The following is a 21,169-nucleotide window of genomic DNA, read 5'->3' as shown; positions in this document are numbered from 1 at the left end:
GATGCAACATCTTTCATTTTTTTCTGTGTTTACTAAATAAGGCTACGAAGCTCCCTTTAAAATAAATCAAAACAGAGAGTTGGTAGAGTGAGGGATCTGGCTCTTGAGGTCTACATGTACAGTAAATCTATTTACCATCATTTATTGCATGACATTTTAAACCTGACATTGGTCATTTATAGTGCAGTCAGTCCATAACACTTTACAAGTGGCTGGGCTTTAATTGCTACTTTGATACTGGTCAAAATCCTATGATTAAATAAGAATTTTGTATATATTTATTTTGCTTGAAGACAAAATGATCCATAGTTCATATTTTCCTGCAACCTCTTCAATATATAAGCCTCAGTGTTTGAGTAGGCTTTAAAAAATTCTTAAATCAACTTTTTATTTTTGTATCTTTCATCTATGGTCACTTGAATAATCTCTATATCTTTTTCTTTAGTAGAATAGAACTAGCATAACACTAAAAGTTAATTGGAGTATTAGGTAGTATACTTGAAACCGTAATACATTTGCCAGGAAGAAATTAAGCTCCCTTGTTGATTGTATCATACCAGTATGTACTAAACTTATATGCCAAAAGGTACAGTAAAAGGAACAAGGTTTTGTTTCTGTTTTATCATAATTTCTCCCTTGTCTACGCTGTCTTTGCTAAATTTTCACTAACCAATAATGCTGAAAAAGTGGGTTTCTAACAATGAGGTAAAACACTGAAAATGGGATCAAAGAACAGGCTTCAAATTGATCCTTACAGAAAAGTAGGGAAGAGAAAGAAGGGAGGGAGGGAAGGAGGGAGGGAGGAAGTGGCGGAAGGAAGGAAGTGGCGGAAGGAAGGAAGGAAGTGGTGGAAGGAAGGAAGTGGCGGAAGGAAGGAAGGAAGTGGCGGAAGGAAGTGGCGGAAGGAAGGAAGGAAGTGGCGGAAGGAAGTGGCGGAAGGAAGTGGCGGAAGGAAGTGGCGGAAGGAAGTGGCGGAAGGAAGGAAGTGGCGGAAGGAAGTGGCGGAAGGAAGTGGCGGAAGGAAGTGGCGGAAGGAAGGAAGGAAGTGGCGGAAGGAAGGAAGGAAGGAAGGAAGGAAGGAAGGAAGGAAGGAAGGAAGGAAGGAAGGAAGGAAGGAAGGAAGGAAGGAAGGAAGGAAGGAAGGAAGGAAGGAAGGAAGGAAGGAAGGAAGGAAGGAAGTGGCGGAAGGAAGGAAGGAAGTGGCGGAAGGAAGGAAGTGGCGGAAGGAAGGAAGGAAGTGGCGGAAGGAAGGAAGTGGCGGAAGGAAGTGGCGGAAGGAAGTGGCGGAAGTGGCGGAAGTGGCGGAAGTGGCGGAAGTGGCGGAAGGAAGGAAGGAAGTGGCGGAAGGAAGGAAGGAAGGAAGGAAGGAAGGAAGGAAGGAAGGAAGGAAGGAAGGAAGGAAGGAAGGAAGGAAAACCTTTCTATGAAGAGCAATGAGTAAAATATTTTACACTCTATTTTTATCAGTACATAAAGACAAAAAAAATAAAAATAAAAATAAAAAATGCCTTCCAACAGTGCAATGGTTGAATGCATTTATGTAATATAAACAACATTATTCTTTGCTTTTTCTACACAGTCCTCTCTGGTCATGCTTTACATCCAGAATGTCCCAATGGAAGAAAGCAAACGACACCAGTCACTTCAGAGACAACTGAAGTAATAAAACACAACTTAACTCTGAACCACTTTTCATGACTGTCAGAGTTATCACGTTAATTGTTAAATAGGATTTTCTACAAATATACAACATATAAAAACTGTTAAATATATAACTTTAGGCTTTTCAAAATACATTTAATGATCTCTTTCAAACAAGTGTTACTTTTGTTTTCTCTTTAATTTGCTTTCTGGTGCTAAATGGTGTATCAGATGAGACATAGGCCACAGATGACCAAACATGCTCTTTGCAAATACTGTATTATCCAACTTTAACTATCAAAAATGGAACTGTAGAAGAGGCATGTTTAACTGGTTAAAACGGAAAATGATTTTAGTACGAGAAAGTCAATCTAAGTACAGAGGAATAAAGGTGCTGTGTAGACAGTTTGTGTTCTTTTTGTCCAAGTTTTTCAAACATAGGTCATTTTCTCTCAGTGCTCCATTATGTTCTCTTGAACATGGCATTTCAAGAGCAGGTCTCTGAGTTAGTTTTTACTTCAGCTTTCCATAAAGACTTCTGCTGGACAGCGTTTCAGCTTTGTGAAAGCTGGAATCATGTCTTTGTGGAGACCTTCAATTTAATTGACATAACTCTCTTAAGAGTTAGATTGTGTCCACTTTAAAATAGATTTTGCTCTTTGGTCTATTGTAAATACTGAAAGTATAAGAAAATAAAAGCAATTCAGACAGTTTAGGGCACAAGAAGAGTTTCTCTTTTGCACCTCAGTGTCCTCCCATAGGCAAAACAGTCTTCTCTAAGGCTGATTGGGATGATACTCTTCATTGTAGCAGACTCTTCGGGTTGAAACATGTAGGTAACAGCAAGTCCTGCAGTGGTGTATAACGCAGATGAAACGTTAACCATGAACTTTTTTGTATTGCTAATGCCCAAGCATATCTCTTTTTCTATATTCCTTAGTCCAGTGATCCTTAGAATGGTAGAACAAACTTTAGCTCATAATGCAGAGGAATTATGCTGAGATACAGAGAAACAGACAGTTGAGTTGATGACATATAACAGATGATGATCAACAGCAGTGAAACTTGACTAAGTTAAGTAGCTCACAGAGAGCCTAAACCACTCCTACGAGGATTCTGTGTTGCTGCATTTGTCAGGAGACCTGTAAATCAATAAGAACAAATGAGTCAGTGTTTTAATTTACAATTCTGCTAGTCTTTGCTGTCCATTATCATAAAATACACTGTACTGAGGTTTTTCAAGGAGACAGTTAATGAATTAGAAGTTATTTATTTTGCACAGCATTTTCCCTGAGAAAAAAAACATTTGAAAAAGCATATATTTTATTATAAAAATGCTATGCTTTAGTAATTATTTCTAATAAATTATAGCTTAACATAACTTTAATGCCATCTAATTTCTACTAAGTTTCATGCACATTCCTTCTCATAAAAATCACAGAATGTTCCTTTGCACACATTAAAGTTACAAATAAAAATGCCAAATATACATGGTGATTAAGATTACTTTTACTTTTTATGTTCAGGATGTAATGAAAAATGGACTTGAAAGCCATGACCATATCTTAAAAACGCAAAGATGTTTGTACTGGAGGCTTTTTTGCAGTTAGGTTTCCAAAGAGCACGAGAGAGTGCCTGATTTAATCAATACTGCCCTCTAGCGATGCTATTACAAGCGCAAATTAATGTAAATAATGGCTAATAATAGTCAATTTAATCAGAAAATTGTTTTAGCTACGCACCAAAAAAAAAAAAACAAAAAACCAAAACGAAACAAAAAACCCACAAAAAACACAGAATATAATAAAAAATTGGCAAATTACTGCCCATTTGCAGTAAGAAAAAGAAACTGAATGGAAGCAGCATTTCTAAAGAGAAGTAGAACCAAAGTTCACACTATTAAAGAAAACAAGAGTACTGGAAGACAGCACAAACACAAATGAGAAAATAATGACTTATTTATACAACAAAGAGCTAGCTACTCATGCTCACCCAAAATATGAGTTTAGAAATGGTTTAAAAATTCCACAGATTCTGTATACACCAAAATGTTGTGGGGTGTATTAAGCAAGCATGATTGTTACAAAATGCTGTTTGCATTTTCAAAAACTATCCTCCGCTTTGGCATTGTTCTCTCTCCACGTAGTCAGAAATGTTATTACTGATGGAAATACCATGCAAAACTCCATAAAATACTGAACAGTAAATGTAAAAGATCAAAACAAATAAGAAAATCCAATTCAATTGGTTTAAGCCATATATTGAATATTGCATTTTTAACCTAATCTTCAGAGCAGTACATGAAAGAAAAATCTGCCTCCAAATCAATTTAGTGACAGCTTGAAACATATGGATCTCTATATATATGCATGTAGAAAGAAAGAAAGAGAGAGAAAGAGAGGCAGATAGACAGATGAATACTTTCCTTACAAAGCATAAAGTGTATGTCATAGATTTCTGCTTTTGTCCTCTCACCTTTTCCAGGAAAAAACACCCCGGAAATCTTGCAAACAGCCTTTCCTTTTCGGACTAGTGATCAGATCTCCAAACCACATGGCCTCAGACAGGCTGAAGGCAAAAAACCTGGTTGATTATTGTGATATATTTCCCTTCTTAAATATACTTTCAGCAAGAGAAATACTGTTTTGTTTCTATTAATTGCCCTCTTTCCTCTTTAAACTCTTTCTCGACCTTCTTGCTATGCCCCCTATTTTTCTTCCCGTTAGAAAAGAACACAACTTTTAAGGTAGCAATACTTTTTAGGTTGCAAGACACAAAGCAAACAATTTATGGTTTATTAGGTCTGAAAGTGAACTAGTATGTGTTAAGAATTAGCCTGACATAGCTCCATCTTTCCTTTATGGCCCACAGCTAAAATCAACAGCGTAAACTGCCGATGACTGTATGTTCAGTGATTTCATAGTGTGCTTCTCTACCATATTGGTCCCAGGAAGAAGAGCGTTCAGGTACAACAACATACATTCAGAGATAACCTTCTGCTTTGCCATTTTATGGGGATAAAAGCCTCCTTCTTTCCTTCCTTGCTACCCCTGTCTCCACCGTGAACACCCCTGCTGCATGAATATGGTATTAACACTTTAAAAGAAGACGAGAAGAGGGGAGAAAATTATGAACTTTAAAAATTCTGAGGAAGGGCATAGAGCAGGCTTGAAATAAAGTGATGACAGGAAGAGGAATAGATTAGAGAACAGGAAGTGAATTTACAACTTTGGACAATGACAGGAGAAAATGAAATGAAAGGGGAGAAAAAGCATATGTTAGCCAGGGAATTATAAACATCACTTATTAATGAAGGCATGAAAAAGAAGTAAGATAGGTAATAAGAATAACAGATAAAAAGGAGTGAGAAGATAGGAGAGAGCATGATGAGTCCAGAGAAGAGGAAGAGAATGCACACCTACCCTCCCACCTCCTGTTTTTTCCCTTTCGTTCCTCATTACTGGTAAATTAATCACTCCCCAGAAAAACAGACAGATCAAATAAGAGAAAAGAGGGACTCCTAAAAAAATAAAAAGGACTAGTTTACTATTTATAGTAATAGTTCAATCCATATAATAGAATCATAGAATCAGTTAGGTTGAAAAATACTTTTAAGACCATCAAGTTGACCCCAGCACTGCCAAGTCCACCTCTTAACCATGTCTATAAGGACCACCACAAATATTTTAAATACTTCCAGGGATGGTGATTCGATCACTTTCCTGTGTAGCCTTTTCCAAAGCTTGACAACCTTTTTAGTGAAGAAATTTTGACTAACATCTAATATAAACCTCACCAGTGCAACTTGAGGGTGATATCATTCATTCTGTCACTTGTTACTTGGGAAAACAGAATGACCCCCTTCTGGCTATAACCTTTCAGAGTGATGAGGTATCTCTGGTCCTCCTTTTCTCCAGGCTAAACAACCTCAGCTCCTTCAGCCACTCCTCAAAAATCTTCGGCTCCAGACCTTTTCCCAGCTTTGTTGCCCTTCTTTGGACATGATCCAGCACTTCAATGTCTGTTTTGTAAGTGACAGGCCCAAAACTGAACACAGGAATTGAGATGTGGCCTCACCAGTGCCAAGTACAGGGGTAAAATCGCTACCCAGTCCTGCTGACCATACCATGGTGGATACAACCAAAGATTCCATTGGCTTTTCTGGCTGCCTGGGCATAGCTGGCTCATCTTCAGCTACTGTTGATCATCATTCTCAGGTCCTTTTCTGCTGGGTCGTTTTACATCCACTCTTCCCCAGCCCTGTAGCACTGCATGGGGTTGTTGTGACCCAAGTGCAGGACTCACCCTCTAGAACCTCCTATACTTATCCTCAACCCACCAATCCAGCCTGTCCAGAGCCCTCTGCAGAGTCCTTCTACCCTCCAGTAGATAAACACTTCCATCCAACTTGGTGTCATTTGTGAACTGACTGAGGGTGCACTCAGTGCCCTTGTCCAGATCATTGATTAAGATATTAAGCAGAACTGGCCCCAGTACTGAGCCCTGGGGAACACCACTAGCGATGGACTGCTAGCCAGATTCAGTTCTATTCACCACAACTCTCTAGGCTCAGCCACCCAGTATTTTTTTTTTTTTCTCCAGTGAAGGGTGCACCTATCAAAGGAGCCAATTTTGCCAGGAGAATGCTGTGGAAAACAGTGTCAAAGGCTTTACAAAAGTTCAGGTAGAAAACATCTGCAGCCTTTCCCTCATTCACTGAGAAGGCAGCCTTGGCATTAGATGAGGTTGGTCCAGCAGGTCAATGCCTTTCATAAACCCATGCTGGCTGGGCCTGATCCCCTGTGCATGTGCCTCAGGATGACACTCAAAATTATCTGCTCCAAGACCTTCCCTGGCACCAAAGTCAGACTGAAAGGTCTATAATCTACTCCATGGAAGCCCAAGGTGGCAGTTCTGCTAACCTCCCTCTTTACTTGTCTAAGAATTGATAATGTGAATTGAAACACATGAGAAGTGCCACTTCCCTAGCAGGCAAGTTTAAAGTAAAATGGTGCTCCTGATAGGTGTTTGGAAGTAATTTTTAGGATATTAATTAGCTCATCAGCTTGCAATAATATCTGTAAATTAAATAACTACTTATATAAAACTGCTTCAAAACCTGGGAAATTGGTTTTTGCATTGATTTGGTTCTTTTTTCCCTTCACTTAAGAAATTTGTAGCAGCATCAAATTAAAGAAAGGCTACATAACTATCATAGAGAACAACATTTTTTCTGTTCATACCCAGAACTCATGTCATTTCTAGGTACTAAAACACATGTCTGTTTGTTAGTGATTTCAGTGGCATCAGAATCTCTTCCCAGCTCTTCAGACAACAGGCTCTGCTTGCTTTGGAAGGAGCCAAATATTTGGGCTGTAAGTTTGAGTTTCTTCAAATTTGAGGTACTGAGTGGGCATCTAGTACCACAGATTAAAATACTACTGTATATTTTCTGACTGTTTACGCGGTAGAAGTCCAAGCCCCTGTGTGTTCCAAGAGGAAAACAAATTCTCTGTGTGCTCAAGAGGAAAACAAATTTTCCTGCTAATAATCCAAAACATAAGAAGCAATACAGTTCACATGACCATATACATCTTACTGTTGTTCTTGGGTGGCTTGAATTTGCCCCGAGAGTGTTTAGCTTATTAGAGCAATTATAACACATTCCACTTAATTTGTCTTACTCTGGAGGGAGTAGAATAAGGAGTCAGTGTAGCAACTGTGCCCTAATAGCACATACAACATTTTATTTTTTCATTTTTATGGTCAAAACAAAGGAAAAAAGTTATACAAGTCACCTTGAGAAGATAAGAATATATGACATTTTGCTGACTTACACAGTCTTTTTATCAAAAAAAAAAAAAAAAAAAAACAAACACAAAACCCTCTCTTTCAGTGTAGCATCTAGGATTGAACTGAGTGACAAAAATGTTTGAATTTCTCATCACAACCAGAAAGTTGAGCCAGGCTTACTGCAAGAAGCAAATATTTTCAGTTAGGGTTGAGTTTCAAGTATGTCTTGACCTTTTTCTTTATATGGAATCCACATAAATACCAACAATTCCATGTCAAGCCTGATAAAACTTTAGCAGTTTCTCCTGTTTTTCACTCTGTGTTTTTAGAATGAAGAGTTCACCAAAGTTGTGAACAGTAGCGAAGTGCTCTTAAATGACTACCAATTGCAGCCACATTGGCACTCTTTGATGACAATTCTATCATGTTTCCAGAACTGATTTTTGGAAATTTTCTGGATACCTACAAAGTAATTGGTCATATTAAAGATGTTTCAGTATTGCTTAAGAACTGAACTACTTGTCTAAATTGTGTGCTTTACACTTTCAACTACAGTCTTATGCTTCTGTGAGTCTTAGGATTCTGTGCAGCATCCATGAGTGCAAACAGCTTTTTTTTTTTTTTTTTTTTTTTTTTTTTGTTTGGGCTCTTTTTACCTAAGAAAATTCACAGAGATGGATGCTGGTTGAACCAGTCTCTGACTCACAAATCTATTCATAATAGAAACAGTTCCAAACCTTTTACCAAATGACTGCAAGTCAGATAAACAGCATGTCTTTCCCCTCTGCTTCTGTGGCTCTCAGCTCTAGGTCCCTAAACAACTAAGCATATATGATGCAGAAAGAAAGATGTAAAAGCATTAAAATGCCCTAGGAAAACCTTACACTGCCTTGCAAGATACCTCCTGCTTTATGGGAATAAAAATGTAAATTTCTGGTGATGATCCAAGGAGCAGCAATGATCTGTTTCATTCATGAGAACTCCCATAGTCCCTCCTGAAAATTTATTTTGTTTCCTTCCCTTCCTCTCCTTTTCTCCATGCTGTTCATATACGCAAACTGAATGGCTTAGCCTTAAAAAGAAAAAAAAAAAAAAAAAAAAAGACAAGGTAATCTAACTCTAAAGTATCTGCAGCTATTAGGAATAAGAAAAAGAAACATGAAAGCTATCCTGCTTAATGCTGTATTCTGTCTCACTGAGCTAGCCACAGGAAGAGCAATTTCAGAGTTCAAACCACAGTACCTACAGAACTAGGAGTTATAAGATTGAACAAATTTAGTGTCTGTGCTTCTGGATGAATATTTATAAAAAGAAGTCTAATGTATTAGGTAGTGTATATGCAGGTATATTTTTCTGTGCTGCACTCCAACAAAGCAGCATTCCTGAGTTACAGAGAGCAGAATCCCATTATCAGCCACCTTCAAAAAGAACATGCCTTCTAACACCCATTGTATGTTTCTTTTCACTTCCACTATTCAAGCCTGACACAGAAAGAAATGTTTATTCCCAATCTGAGACTCTTTGCACATTTTTTCCCAATAACTATTTTAATATCATTCTGTCTCAAAAAAAACCCCAAAAAGTCTCATTTCCCCTTAAATAACACTTCTAGTCCTATCTTCTCAACTTCCTCTGACCATCTGTCAGGACTATCATCATGATCATTAATTTCCTTTTCTGTTAAAACCCTTTTTGTCTCATATTACCTTTTTTTTTAACTTACAAGATCTTGGAATACACTGGGTCAGATCACACACTCCTTTCTTCTTCTTGCCTATTTCTAATTCTAGTAATAGAATTGCCTATTACTTCATAAGCAATAGCAGTGAAGAAAGTGGGATTGCTGTTATAATTAGGTAATCCTTACAATGACTGAAAATGTTAGAACCACATGTTGTAAACCAGCTGAAATACATTTGAACCTGGGTCATGCAGGTAACACTTGTTTAAGAGCTCAGCCTTAAGCATGTATAATTACACAAGTTTGGTTTGTGGCACCTGAACACATGCTGAGGAAAAGCAATGGAGGTGGCATAATCACAGACTCATTTAGGTTGGAAAAGGCCATTAAGGTCATCAGCTCCAATCTTTCATCACCACCTTGTCAGCTAGACTATGGCACTCAGTACCACGTGCAGTTTTTTTCTCGAACACCTCCAGACATGGTGACTCCACCGCCTCCCTGCACAACCTGTTCCAGTTCTTGACAACCCTTCTGTGAACAAATTCCTCCTGACAGCAAACCTGAGCCTCACCTGGTGCAGCCTGAAGCTGTGTCCTCTCCTATCACTAGTTGCTTGAGAGGGTGATCCCTTCCTTTCTACAGCTTCCTTTCAGATACTTGTAGAGAGCAATAAGGTCACTCCTAAGCCTACTTTTCTCCAGGCTAAACACCCCCCAGCTCCCTCAGCTGCTCCTTACAAGGAGATCCTTGTGCTCCAGCCCCTTCACCTGCTCCATGCCTTTCTCTGGACACACTCCAGCACCTCAATATCTTGCAGTGAGTGGCCCAGAACTGAACACAAGGTTCAAGGTATGGCTCACCAGTGCTGAACACAGGAGGACAAACACTGCCCAGGTCCTGTTGGCCACACTGTTATTGATCCAGAATGACATTGGCCTTCTTGGCCACCTGAGCTCACTGCTGACTCATGCTCAGCCAGCTGTGGACTTGCATCCAGGGTCAGGATTGGTCCAGAAGACAAAGACAGCAGCAAGAATATCTGTCCTCAGAAAATTCAAAGCCCTTTGATACAAATATTATCATGGGAGATTTTTGCTCTCAGTAGCATTTAAAACTGTTGTGGATAACAAAAGAGCAAGGCAGCCTTTTTCACAGCCCCCTGTGAAAGTCGGAAATCAGCTCCTTCAAGCAAAATGGGTGGAAAGAGGGAAGGATGAAGAGAATCACACATCTTATAAGGCACAACAATACAAACAGTATGTTTTCATCTCTCACGTGCTGGCTAAAATACTAAATATCCTTAAAAAAACTCCAGCTAAGGACCTTGAGAAAGTAACTCAATTTTATATGATTTCTTTCTGCTCTTTTAAGTTGGTTAGAGGTGCGCACATATATGAAGGTTCACAGCAGATAAAACTAAGGAAGATTTCTAACTGGTATGGAATTGTAAACTTGAAAAATTACTACTTCTCTGTCACCCTTTTACTCTTTAAATAAAAAGCAACAGCAATATTAGCATGATTTTTTGTCTAAGAATGGCCATGGGCTTTCCTCAGGATATTGAAAAAACAACTGGAATTATTTTATATTTATATATTTATTTGAATTTATATGTATATTTCTGACAATTTTCTCTAAGGTAGGAGATAGGTTCAGATAAAATTACCAATGTATCTATAAATTTATTTTTTGTTTAAATGCCATACCCTCATTTTTACTGAATTCTGAATGTTCATATATATATACACCTATATTCAAAGTGTACTCTTTATAGACTAACAAATCCTAAAGTTTTAAGCTTAATTAAATTAAATCTTCTTGTGAAAAATAGTGATTTAAATATTTCTGTGTGCTAATAAATCTATGCAATACAATTATCTTCCACAAAATAATGTTTTTATTGTAAAAATAGAAGAGTATTTTATTAAGAGGGTGATGTGACTTTTAAATATAAAGTTTAAAAAATAACTTTCTCTATAATTAAATTTACTAGTCTACATCATGGAAAGAAAAAGGAAAAAATATACGAAAAAGGGCATCAGCCAGCACAGAAGCCCACACACAAATATAAGATTTAATTTTTCTTTTCTAATTAAAAAGAGAAGATTGTTCAAGGACATCTGGGAGGTGGGCTCATCTGTTGTGAGCCCACAACAGGTGGTTGGGCTGAAGCAAGGTTAGTCTCATACTCAGTAAAAACTGGAACAGTGTTTTACTAAGACTGTGAAAAAAGTTGAAAAATACATCAAAAGTGCAACATGCTTTTAGAGGGAATATTTTGGATATTTCACCCATTAAAAGAGCTAATTCTGACTTTAAAAGCATGAGCTTTATACTGGAAGTTCAACGGGTAGTGAAGGAACTGCATAGTCAATGTTCACCAGTGAGATACTTTGTCTGCTTTATGTACTCAATTTGACAAATGATTGTTTAAGAAAGCAGTCATGTTTCACATCATTCCAGAAAGCAATACAGCACTGTAAATTACTTCCAACAATCAATCTTTAAAAATATTTTTTGTATCAGAAATAAATTTTTGTCTTTGGAATTACTCTGCTTAGCCTTTGTCTAGAACTTGAGGAGAAAGTCGTAAGTGGACAATTATGGGGAATCAGAGTAGAGGAGGAATATATACATATGTGAGACAAGAAGAATGCAGGAGGGTTCTTATTCTCTCAGAGACATGTTTGAAAACAAAAGCAGGAACATACACAGCATTTTTCTGTAGAAATAACACACACACATCCACTAAAGCAGAACAGCAAGTATGTGGGCTTCAAAACAGCCCACATGTAGGTAGATAGATAAACAGAAGAAAGTCTATTGCTGCTCTTACATTCTTTGCAAAGGGAAAGTCCTCTGAAGGTAAAATTTTCTAAAATTGAATTATTAGGATACATATTATCCTCTAATATGTACATGGAAAACAAAATAAGCATATACTAGCATAAAATAGTTCAATTTTTTAAACCTTGATCCTACTCACTTTCAGTGAAAACCCAAGAAATCCTGGATTAACAGATTTGTTAACATCCTTGTTAACAGATTTATGAGATTTAGTTCCTGGCCCTAAAGACGATTTTCAAAATAAGAAAAATCTTTCCCTAAAACACCTCAGCACAGAAATAGTGAGGTTCTTCAGGAAAGTGAAATGGATATTCTTCCAAAAGTCAACTATCATTTTGTATCAGATTAAAGGCAAGGTTCTCTTTCTTCAATCCATCATTCAACCATGGACATTCTGAAAGAACAGTGGGAAATGTAGTTAACTTAACAGTGTTTTCTTGACAATTTGAGGAGGGAGAGAATATTTCTCGACAGGGTAAGGGGAAAATTGACAGATGTAGGGGATTGTGCATAGAGCAACATATGCTGATCTTCTGTGTAATGTATCCATCCACCTTAGAAACTTTTAAGTCCTGGTTTTCTTCACTCCAGGAAAAGTTTATGTTTGTTTTGTGATACATTCTTATAATCCCCAGTAAAATATCCTTTTGCACACCCATGCTCATCCTCCAGTTTTAAGTTGTGGATGACTATGGCAAAGAAGTGGGAAGAAGGATGACACCGGGAATTTAAGGATCATTATCCCAAACTAGCCAACTAAGACTATTTGATTCCCCTAGAGTAACACATTTAGGCATAGCAAACACCTAAATGCATTATACTGTGTAGCATTCTGATTAACAGTGCAAACATATTTAAACTTAACACACGTTATGGATGCAGTGTCTCGGAAACGACCAGTGTTTCAAAGACTACTGAGGCAGAGCATTCTGTGCACTGTGCAGCATATTGGATCAAAATTCTTTGGCAAGATCACCATTACTCTCTCTACCCTGTTTCTCTACCCTGTGCTATTTTGGCAAGTAGTTCTGTGGTGATCAGATTTCTGCAATATTCTGAAAACAAACAACAAAAGAGGAAAAATAAACTGTGGCAAATTTCAAGGAATTTTCTGTAATTTGTAATAAATTTATACAGACAAAACACAGAACTATATAAAAGCAGCTTCAATAGAACTTCTAGGGAGCAGAAGAGAAAGTAAATCTTATCTTCTCTCAAAGATATCAGTCTCATGTTCTCCTAGAAGTGGGATGAATCCCCTACCTTCTAAAACCTTTCTCAACTAGATTTTAGAGATGCCTAATGCAGTGTCTCTTCCATGACAGACCTTAAACTCCCCATTATTACAGCTCCTTGGATCAAATTCAGAGGTTATGACACCTGAATGTAGGTATTATATGTGATGATTGTAATCTCAGTCAGGATCAGCAAAATCTAGAGCTCAATTCTACATAAGCATAGGTGCTCAGTGTGTGTTGGATGTGCTTGGGTATCTCTCCTTTTCTACAGATGCTACTTAAAAAGCCCTTGTTGCACTCCTGAATATATCTTAGACTTCTGGAACATACAGACTGCCCTGGACATATGAGCAAGGGGAACTGAATTCTGCCCTTACTCTCTTTTCACAAGCCGAAATGTTCCAAGCAGCTCCTGCTTGTGGCTCAGTGGGCCTCCTTTAGTCATGAGTGACCCCACTGCATATGCATCAATGCCCAAACCATGTCCTTGTGACTGAGCATTTTGTCTGGGTTGAATGATGCAGATGACAGGGAAGAAGAAGATACCAATCATGATCATTCACTGTGTTGAAGAAGCAAGTGATTGTGGTTCAGTTAGTCAACCTTATGAGACAGACCATGAAACATTTCTGTGGGTCCACCCTTAAGAAAGAAATGTCATTACAGCAATCCCACAGGATCAGGAAGATGAGATCACAGATAAGTGTCTTATTACACTAAGCACAACTATTATAAGAGCTGTCAGTTTCTTTCTTAAAAGCATTTATCTGACCTTTGTTATCTTCCAAGCTTATTTTCACATTTATAAAAATGACAAATAGTAACATGAGACCCTAAGACTATTTCAAAAGTGAATGAGCTATTTGAGAGACACTTCTGGGTTAAATCAGAGTAAAATACTTGTTCCAATCAAAGGTGTGGAACAGAAGTTGTTGGTTCATAAAACAGTTACTCAGATGAAATGCAATGAACCTGAGAGGGAAATAAGCTTCAGATGAAGACAGGGATCAAGCTATAGTGTTGACAGTGTCATTAGTGAATCCATTTTAGTGGGTCACACTGTTCCTCTGCTGGTCATCAGAGTACCATTTTGGTGTTCATAATCTAATGCAACAAATCAACTTCAGGAACCACTGACATGAAACTTATTTTAATAAAATATTTTATGCTTTAGGATGTTAAGCCTTTCATTATGGTAAGATTTTTGCTGCTGAGAATTCACAGATTTCTTTTTCTCATCATAGATTTTCCCAGATTTGAAAAAAATATAGAAGAGATCTGAAAGAGTTCAGCTGCTGGCAGTATCAAGCCCTTGGTTCCCCTGGTATGTCTGGGTATGTGAGGAGGAGGTTCTCAAGACAGAAGGAAGAGATATCACCATGTTTTAGCAGTTACAAGAAAGTACATCAAAGTTAAGGGGATAGGTCCTAAAATATTAACTATAGTCCAGATGGCCTGTGTGGGTGAAACTTGAGAATGTTTAATGAGAAATCACACAAAACTCAGATGCTATAGAAACAAGAGACAAAACAGAAGAAGAGGAAAATGTATTACTGACTCTGCCAGACATGCTAGGCAACATTTCATAAATATCAGATGGAAGAAGTCATGATCAATCTTTCCATTGAGGTCAGGAATAACATGTCATATAGAACAGGACTGGTGCACGAATGACATTGCATGTTTTGAGTCTCTGCTGTCAGAAGGATACTTGTATATTGTGTTCATAATAGGTCTTGGCTTGGACTAAGAGTTTCTTGGATATCAGTGTATCAGGGTTAATTAGCTAGGAATAGTCTGTATTCTCTAACACTGGCCATTTTTCACTAATTAAACAGAAATGGAAAAAAAAAAACCAAAACAAAAACCACTTTTTGTTTTGCCCATGTAGGAGCAGAAATCTGGTCTGTGTAGGAGACAATGTGGGTGTGCTCTACAGATTCTGCAAGATTCACAGGGACCACTGTGGGAATGACAACATAGACAGGAAAGTACTACTGAAAGACAACCTTGCAAGGTAAAAGTAGGTTTGTCCCAGCAGTCAAATCTCTTGGGAAAGCTTAGCTGCAATTCTTTTCTGTATGCAGTTAATAACTCTGATCACAAAATCTTTTATCACTCCTAGACACAATAGGTACAAGAACAGTTAAAAACTATTTTGAATACTTTTGTTTAAGAAAAAAAATTATATTCCAAAAAGTTAAACTTACATTTAAAAGTTACATAATTAATTTTTCATTTTGCATTTCAGAAGTAGTAATATGCAATAAGATATGAGCTGTGTTGAAAAGTAGAGAAAATGTCCAATAGAAAAATAAAAACTTGGTCTGCAAATATTATCCTATTGACCTTTGGGCATTTAATAGCCAAACTTACAATTTTGTTGGTCTCACTGACAACAGCAACTCTTTTCTGAAGTCATGCAGGTGGTAAATTCTTTATAAGGAAAATTAATCTGAATGTCACAAATTATTTCTTTGATATTTTAAAAATCACGTTCCTTGGTTTTATTTTGTTTTTGTTGTTTTTTATTAAAAAAAAAAACACAGCAAAAAACACACCAAAAAAACCCCAACTGCATGCTATGCAACTTCTAAAGATAAGATGACATTTTCATCTTCCCAGCAAAAAATTATTTCAAGCTAAGATATTAACAAGAAAACAGCTGCCTTTCTAATTAGTACATTTGATGCTTAGCTTCTTTTCATTACAGCACAGACAGGGAACACTTTGATCTAAATGTTTTAATCAGTTTTATGTAGCATCAGGCTCCAATAATTCAAAAATTATAAAATATATGTATATGAACATATATATATATATATATATACACAAATAAATGCACATATATATATATGCATACATATACACACATATATATAAATTATAATTTTTAATGTACATCTAAAAATTGATCAGATCAAGACATTCCCTTATAACATTGCAGCAGGAATTGAGCACATTATAATTGCTACGGATAGGCCATATAACAATGTAATGCTAATGAGAAACATTGAGATAGACTGAAGTTTCTTTTGGGTTCTGCAAGTAAAAATATTTTAAAAAAAAGTAAATATCAAAAAAGAAGTGAAAATTCTAAGTAATAACAAATATGATTAGTTGTTCATCTGACTGTCGATTCAACATTGGGGACATAAAAATTTGAAATTATTCCTGAATCTCCTCCCTTTCCTTTTAAAAACTCCATACCAGCACACCATCTGACTAAAAGGTAGGGGTCAGGAGAGTTTACTTTTTTATAATACATGCGCTATCAAGTATTTAAATTTACTCCAATAAAGTATGCCTAATTATCCAATGGTACTTATTCTTGTATGCAGAACAGCTATATCAATGTGTAATAGAAGGCATTTTCACCATAATTTTCTATTTAAAGGTGCACTTATGTTGATATTTGATTACACTAGTATTCTTCTATAAATAGCAGAGTATCTGCATATTACCCCAACAACCTCTGCTCCTGGGGATTTTCGTTAAAAATCTGGCATGACTGTAAGTCAGTGCTCTGACATCTGGAACACTTTGGGTTACCTCCAAATGGAAAAAAAAAATCAATATTTGCCAGAGGCCGTCTTTATCAAAGATGGACCAACTAACCTTGGCCAAAACCCTATAAACTGAAATTGAGCACCTTGCCATCAAAATTAACAGAGTGACTTGAAAATAATGCTGTCACTCCTAGCTTTGCTCACTTTTTAGATATACAGTTGCCTGATAGGCCAAAATGACACAAACTATGTTTGGACAAAATTGACATGAATTATAAGTAGACATAATTCAGAAGCTACAGATTTAGACCTTTATTAATGTCAATGAAGAGAGAAATACATTTTAATTTGAAGCCTCATACATGGTTTGATCAGAAAGTAGTGCCAAGATTCATCAAAAGCTGTCAATTGCCATTTGCTGTGCTAATTTGAGACATTCATGTACTTAAATATACATTTTTTGTTTTACAGAAATCCTGCTGATTCTCCTGAGACCATTATAACTGGCTTATTTCCCAGACATATCTGTAAAGGGTATTTGGCTGATAGAAAATATAACATATAGTATCCTAAAGTGAAAAGTATGGTAGAACACTTCTGTCGGTCAAGTTTGTGAGTTAAGGGAAAGAAGTGTTCCAATCTCAAGATATGAAAGGGAAACTGAACTTGTGGCTAAGTCCTTAAAGCTTAAAAAAGACAAGTAAAAAAAAAAAGCTCCTTGGTCCTTTTGCCAAATAAATATAATGATATATTGTCAGGTAAATCCTTGCTTTTTATTATCTATAATATAATTTATGACTGGTCAACTGTACGAACAATAACTGCAGTTCTCACAACTCAGTTTCTTGCGCAAATAAGGCACAGAGTCTGATGTAATATCTAAAGCACTGGCTAACTGCCATACTTTACCTTAAACATAGCTCATAACTACCACCCAGAAACTGAGAAGAATGTTATTCACTGACATTCTGAAGACAGGATAAGGTGTACATATCTGTAACATTTTCAGTCACAGAAAGAGATAAGGGGACTAAGGATATAATTAGTATATCAGTATCTGAAAGCAGCATGGCCGTTAGCACAGCAGAGTTATTAAATTTTATAACATCAGAGAATCACTTAGCTGAATTGTGTGAATCTGCAGGTTCTGGTGACAGTCTCAAAGCAAAATGTGAACCTGTTCACAGATTCAGGTCTATTTTTAATCAGATGATGAGTAAAGAACTACTCAAAAAGTTTTTTGGTATTTTCTTTCTACATTTTTTCTTCCTAAGGAACCATTCAAAAAACTGTCTTCTTTGCTAGATTGCAGTTCCAAATTCTCCCCCGCTTCTTCCAATGTTCCTGGCTGCACTGTGGTACCTCTACACAAGAAAGATTCAGCGTTCATTTTCTCCCTTTTCTCCTTATCTCTAGACTAGAGACCAAGTAGATTTAAATTCCTGCACTGAAAAGAGAGCAGAACACGAGTTTCTTGCCTCATCAGTAATTATTTTCCATTAGGTCTAACCACTAAGTCTATGGGTTCAATTCATTAACCCCAGCATGCCATGTTTAGATGCCTCAGTGTATTGAGTGCTGATGGACCTGGTCAAGCTCCAGTGATCTTGGATACCTGCCTATATTTCTTCACCAAGTACTGTATCTCCTAGTAGGGAGGCAGGTAGGCAGCTGTGGGAACTACCTCACATAGGAATAAATTGCAGCAGATGAGCCACTACCTTGAAAAAAATCAATTTTGTACAATCTTCTGCCTTACAGGTATTATGTAACAAAAGTCTGCACAGGGAGAAGTAGAGCAGAATACCTGACTTCTGATAAATTGACTCAGTAGAAGTTTGGACAGCCCCAAACCTCAGAGTTTCCTAGAACTATTAGTCCCCAGGCAGCTAACTTGCAAAACAATGCTCAAACTCCATGAACCCTCCGACAGATTGGGTCTTGGTTTTCACTTTGAGTCCTCTGTGGTATTGTTACAGAAACATAGCTGGTGCATTCTGCTCCTATTCTAGTTTTTGAGAAAAAGACTTCTGGATCCAGTGCTTTGTGCAGAAGCCCAGAGTACCAATATGCACAGGATCAGTTCACAATTAAGCGAGGGAACTTGCACTTAGAGGATATCAAATATGCTTAACCTCAAGGCAGCACTAAATTTCTCCATTTTGCCACAGTAGCCAGACCTTGGGGTGCGTGTAGAAGTGAAATTATATGCCTCTGAGTAACTTGGAAAGAATATGTTGTTTGTAAAATTACAGGACAAAGATACTAGGCAGACCATGTATCAAACACCATCTTCGATTTGACTCATCAATAAAACAGGAACAGCATGAACATAAATATATTGTACTAGAGTATTCAAGTAGAACATGGTTCCATTTTAGAAAGCCTATTTCCCTGTATGCTGTCTCTGATAATCTGTTTCCATTTACATTTGTGCCTTAATCAGTACACCAAATGTATTGGCAACCATTTTTGAACTCACCTTTTGACCTCACCGTTAGAAAACACTCACTTCAGTATCAACCATGGGTAATATTCCTCAGGAATTATCAAAAAAGAAGTCAGAGTGAATAAAGCTGAGTGGGTACTAGCCCCCATGGGCTTTAAATTGCTTATGAAAATGATCCTGGACATTTTGAATTCTTTGGCATAGTAGAACTTTTATTTAGTAAATATCACTCAGGTGCCTTCCAGGGGAAATATGATAAATACAGCATCACAAGACTCAAGATGTCCCTACTCCAGGGACAAGGAATGCTGACAGGCTTTTCACGAGGGAGCAGATATCCTACTGCACATCTCTTCTTTCTCACTATTCACCAGTCTCACTCTCCATGTTGTCTTTGAAGGATGTCTCCATCAAAGATGTTTCTCACAAAGAATTAATTCTGAAGGAGACCTAGTTTCCTTTTCTTAACAGAGTTAAGTTGCTTTGGAATTGCTGTAGGATGCAGAGCAGAAATCAGTAATGCCACTCTTCAGATATCTTTTGTAACAAAGTTGCACTGTAGGCATGCTGGACTAACTGGAATGCCTAAGGTCAGACCTTCCCTTAGAGCTCAGCTGTTCTGGAAACACTGAAATGTGACAACAAAAATGATAGAAAGTTTCATAAGTATATCAAGCTGTCTGAGGACTGCACTAATGCATACTCTGTAATATTGTTAGTATGATCCTGATGTTTTTAAGATTTAAAAATTTATATATTTTTAGTACTTTTTGTGTATTATCTGTACTCATGAAAAATGAATACCTGAAAATATAAAGGAAAGGGACAATAAAAAGAAGTGCTGGCAATTTCTTGTTCTGTTTTTTCAAACAAATATATTTTAAAATTCCCTAACCTCTACTTCTTTCCATTGGACCATATGTAGCATCTAAGATCTTATTTTGCATTGCAACATCAACCAGCAATGGGTAATACTGCACAAAAGGAGGTGAGTATTGTTGTGCCTCATACAGCTGCCAGAAGTAAAGTACTGCCTGTCTGTGGTCCACCCCAGGGACACAAGGAGTTCATGTGTTCATGGCACAGATCTTCTCATAGCACCTTCCAGCTCCACACAGCTTTCCCTCTCACTGAGGCCTGTCTTGTATTACGATACAGTCAATTCCCATTTATTTCTAAAGCTAATTTGGGCCCAGTACTATCCCCACTCAACAGGACAGATAGGAGATGACTGAAAAAAAACCTGTGACCCTGAAAAACACCTTCACTCCAGCCACTGCATCAGCCCATAGTTGGTTACAGGGAAGCAAATGGAAGTCATATAACTCCTTATGAAATATTAAAGTCATAAAAGGTGCATGACTGACTGACCACTAAGACAAGCTAAAAAAATCTTAAAAAGGAAAAAAAATCCCAAATTTAAAACCTTTTCTCATGGTTAAAAAAACCTATTATCTTAGTTTCAGAGGCACACTAATCCATTTATTTTCCTCTTGGAAAGAAGAAAGGTGAAATTTAAGGCATTTTTTTGTGGGTGAGTAGCTATCAAGGGCAGCAGATGCACCAAAAATTTCTTAATGGTTTTGAATATGGTGGGGGATCACTCTCTTCTCCCAGATAACAACTGACAGGATGAGAGGATGCTTTAAGTTGCATCTGTGGAGGTTTATATAAGATGTTGGGGAAAATTTCTTCACCAGATGGGTTTTCAGACATTGGAGGAGGCTGCCCAGGGAAAATGTTCAGTCACCAGTCCTGGAGGCATTGAAATGATGTGTAGATGTAGCACTTAAAGACATGGTTTAGTGGTGGACTTGGCTGTTATGGCATATGGTTGGACTCAAAGAACTTTTTCAGCTTAAATGATTCTATGTTTGCATGATCCCTGATGATCATCAGAATAACTTGGGCCAAACCTCCTTACTCCTAATAAAAAATCAGCCAACCTTCCGTTGTAGGTGAAAATAAATGAGATGCCTAGATGGCATCCAGTTGTTTTCCATTGATT

At 37.2% G+C, this 21,169-nt stretch overlaps 1 protein-coding gene across 9 annotated transcripts in view; it reads right to left on the bottom strand.

Annotated features, from left to right (window-relative positions):
- Positions 1–21,169, bottom strand: part of TAFA5 (TAFA chemokine like family member 5) — a 470,404-nt gene that overhangs the window by 68,970 nt on the left and 380,265 nt on the right. For 3 of the 9 annotated variants that reach the window (XR_005258978.1, XR_005258981.1, XM_038154227.1), the window contains one exon: positions 1,456–2,783. The exons of 4 other annotated variants lie outside the window; for them this stretch is intronic. Coding sequence is in view for 1 of the 5 variants with exons in the window: in XM_038154227.1 (XP_038010155.1) it covers positions 2,775–2,783 (9 nt within the window). In the remaining 4 variants the exon portion in view is untranslated. Of the gene's footprint in view, positions 1–1,455; positions 2,784–4,116; positions 4,210–5,063; positions 5,162–21,169 lie in introns of those variants that run through there. 2 more of the 9 variants (XR_005258979.1, XR_005258980.1) reach the window with 2 other exon arrangements.

Source organism: Motacilla alba, chromosome 1A, assembly GCF_015832195.1.
Source record: "Motacilla alba alba isolate MOTALB_02 chromosome 1A, Motacilla_alba_V1.0_pri, whole genome shotgun sequence".
Taxonomy (NCBI): Eukaryota; Metazoa; Chordata; class Aves; order Passeriformes; family Motacillidae; genus Motacilla; species Motacilla alba.
The sequence above is the reverse complement of the archived record's forward strand: the minus strand, read 5'-3'. Positions and strand labels throughout refer to the sequence as shown.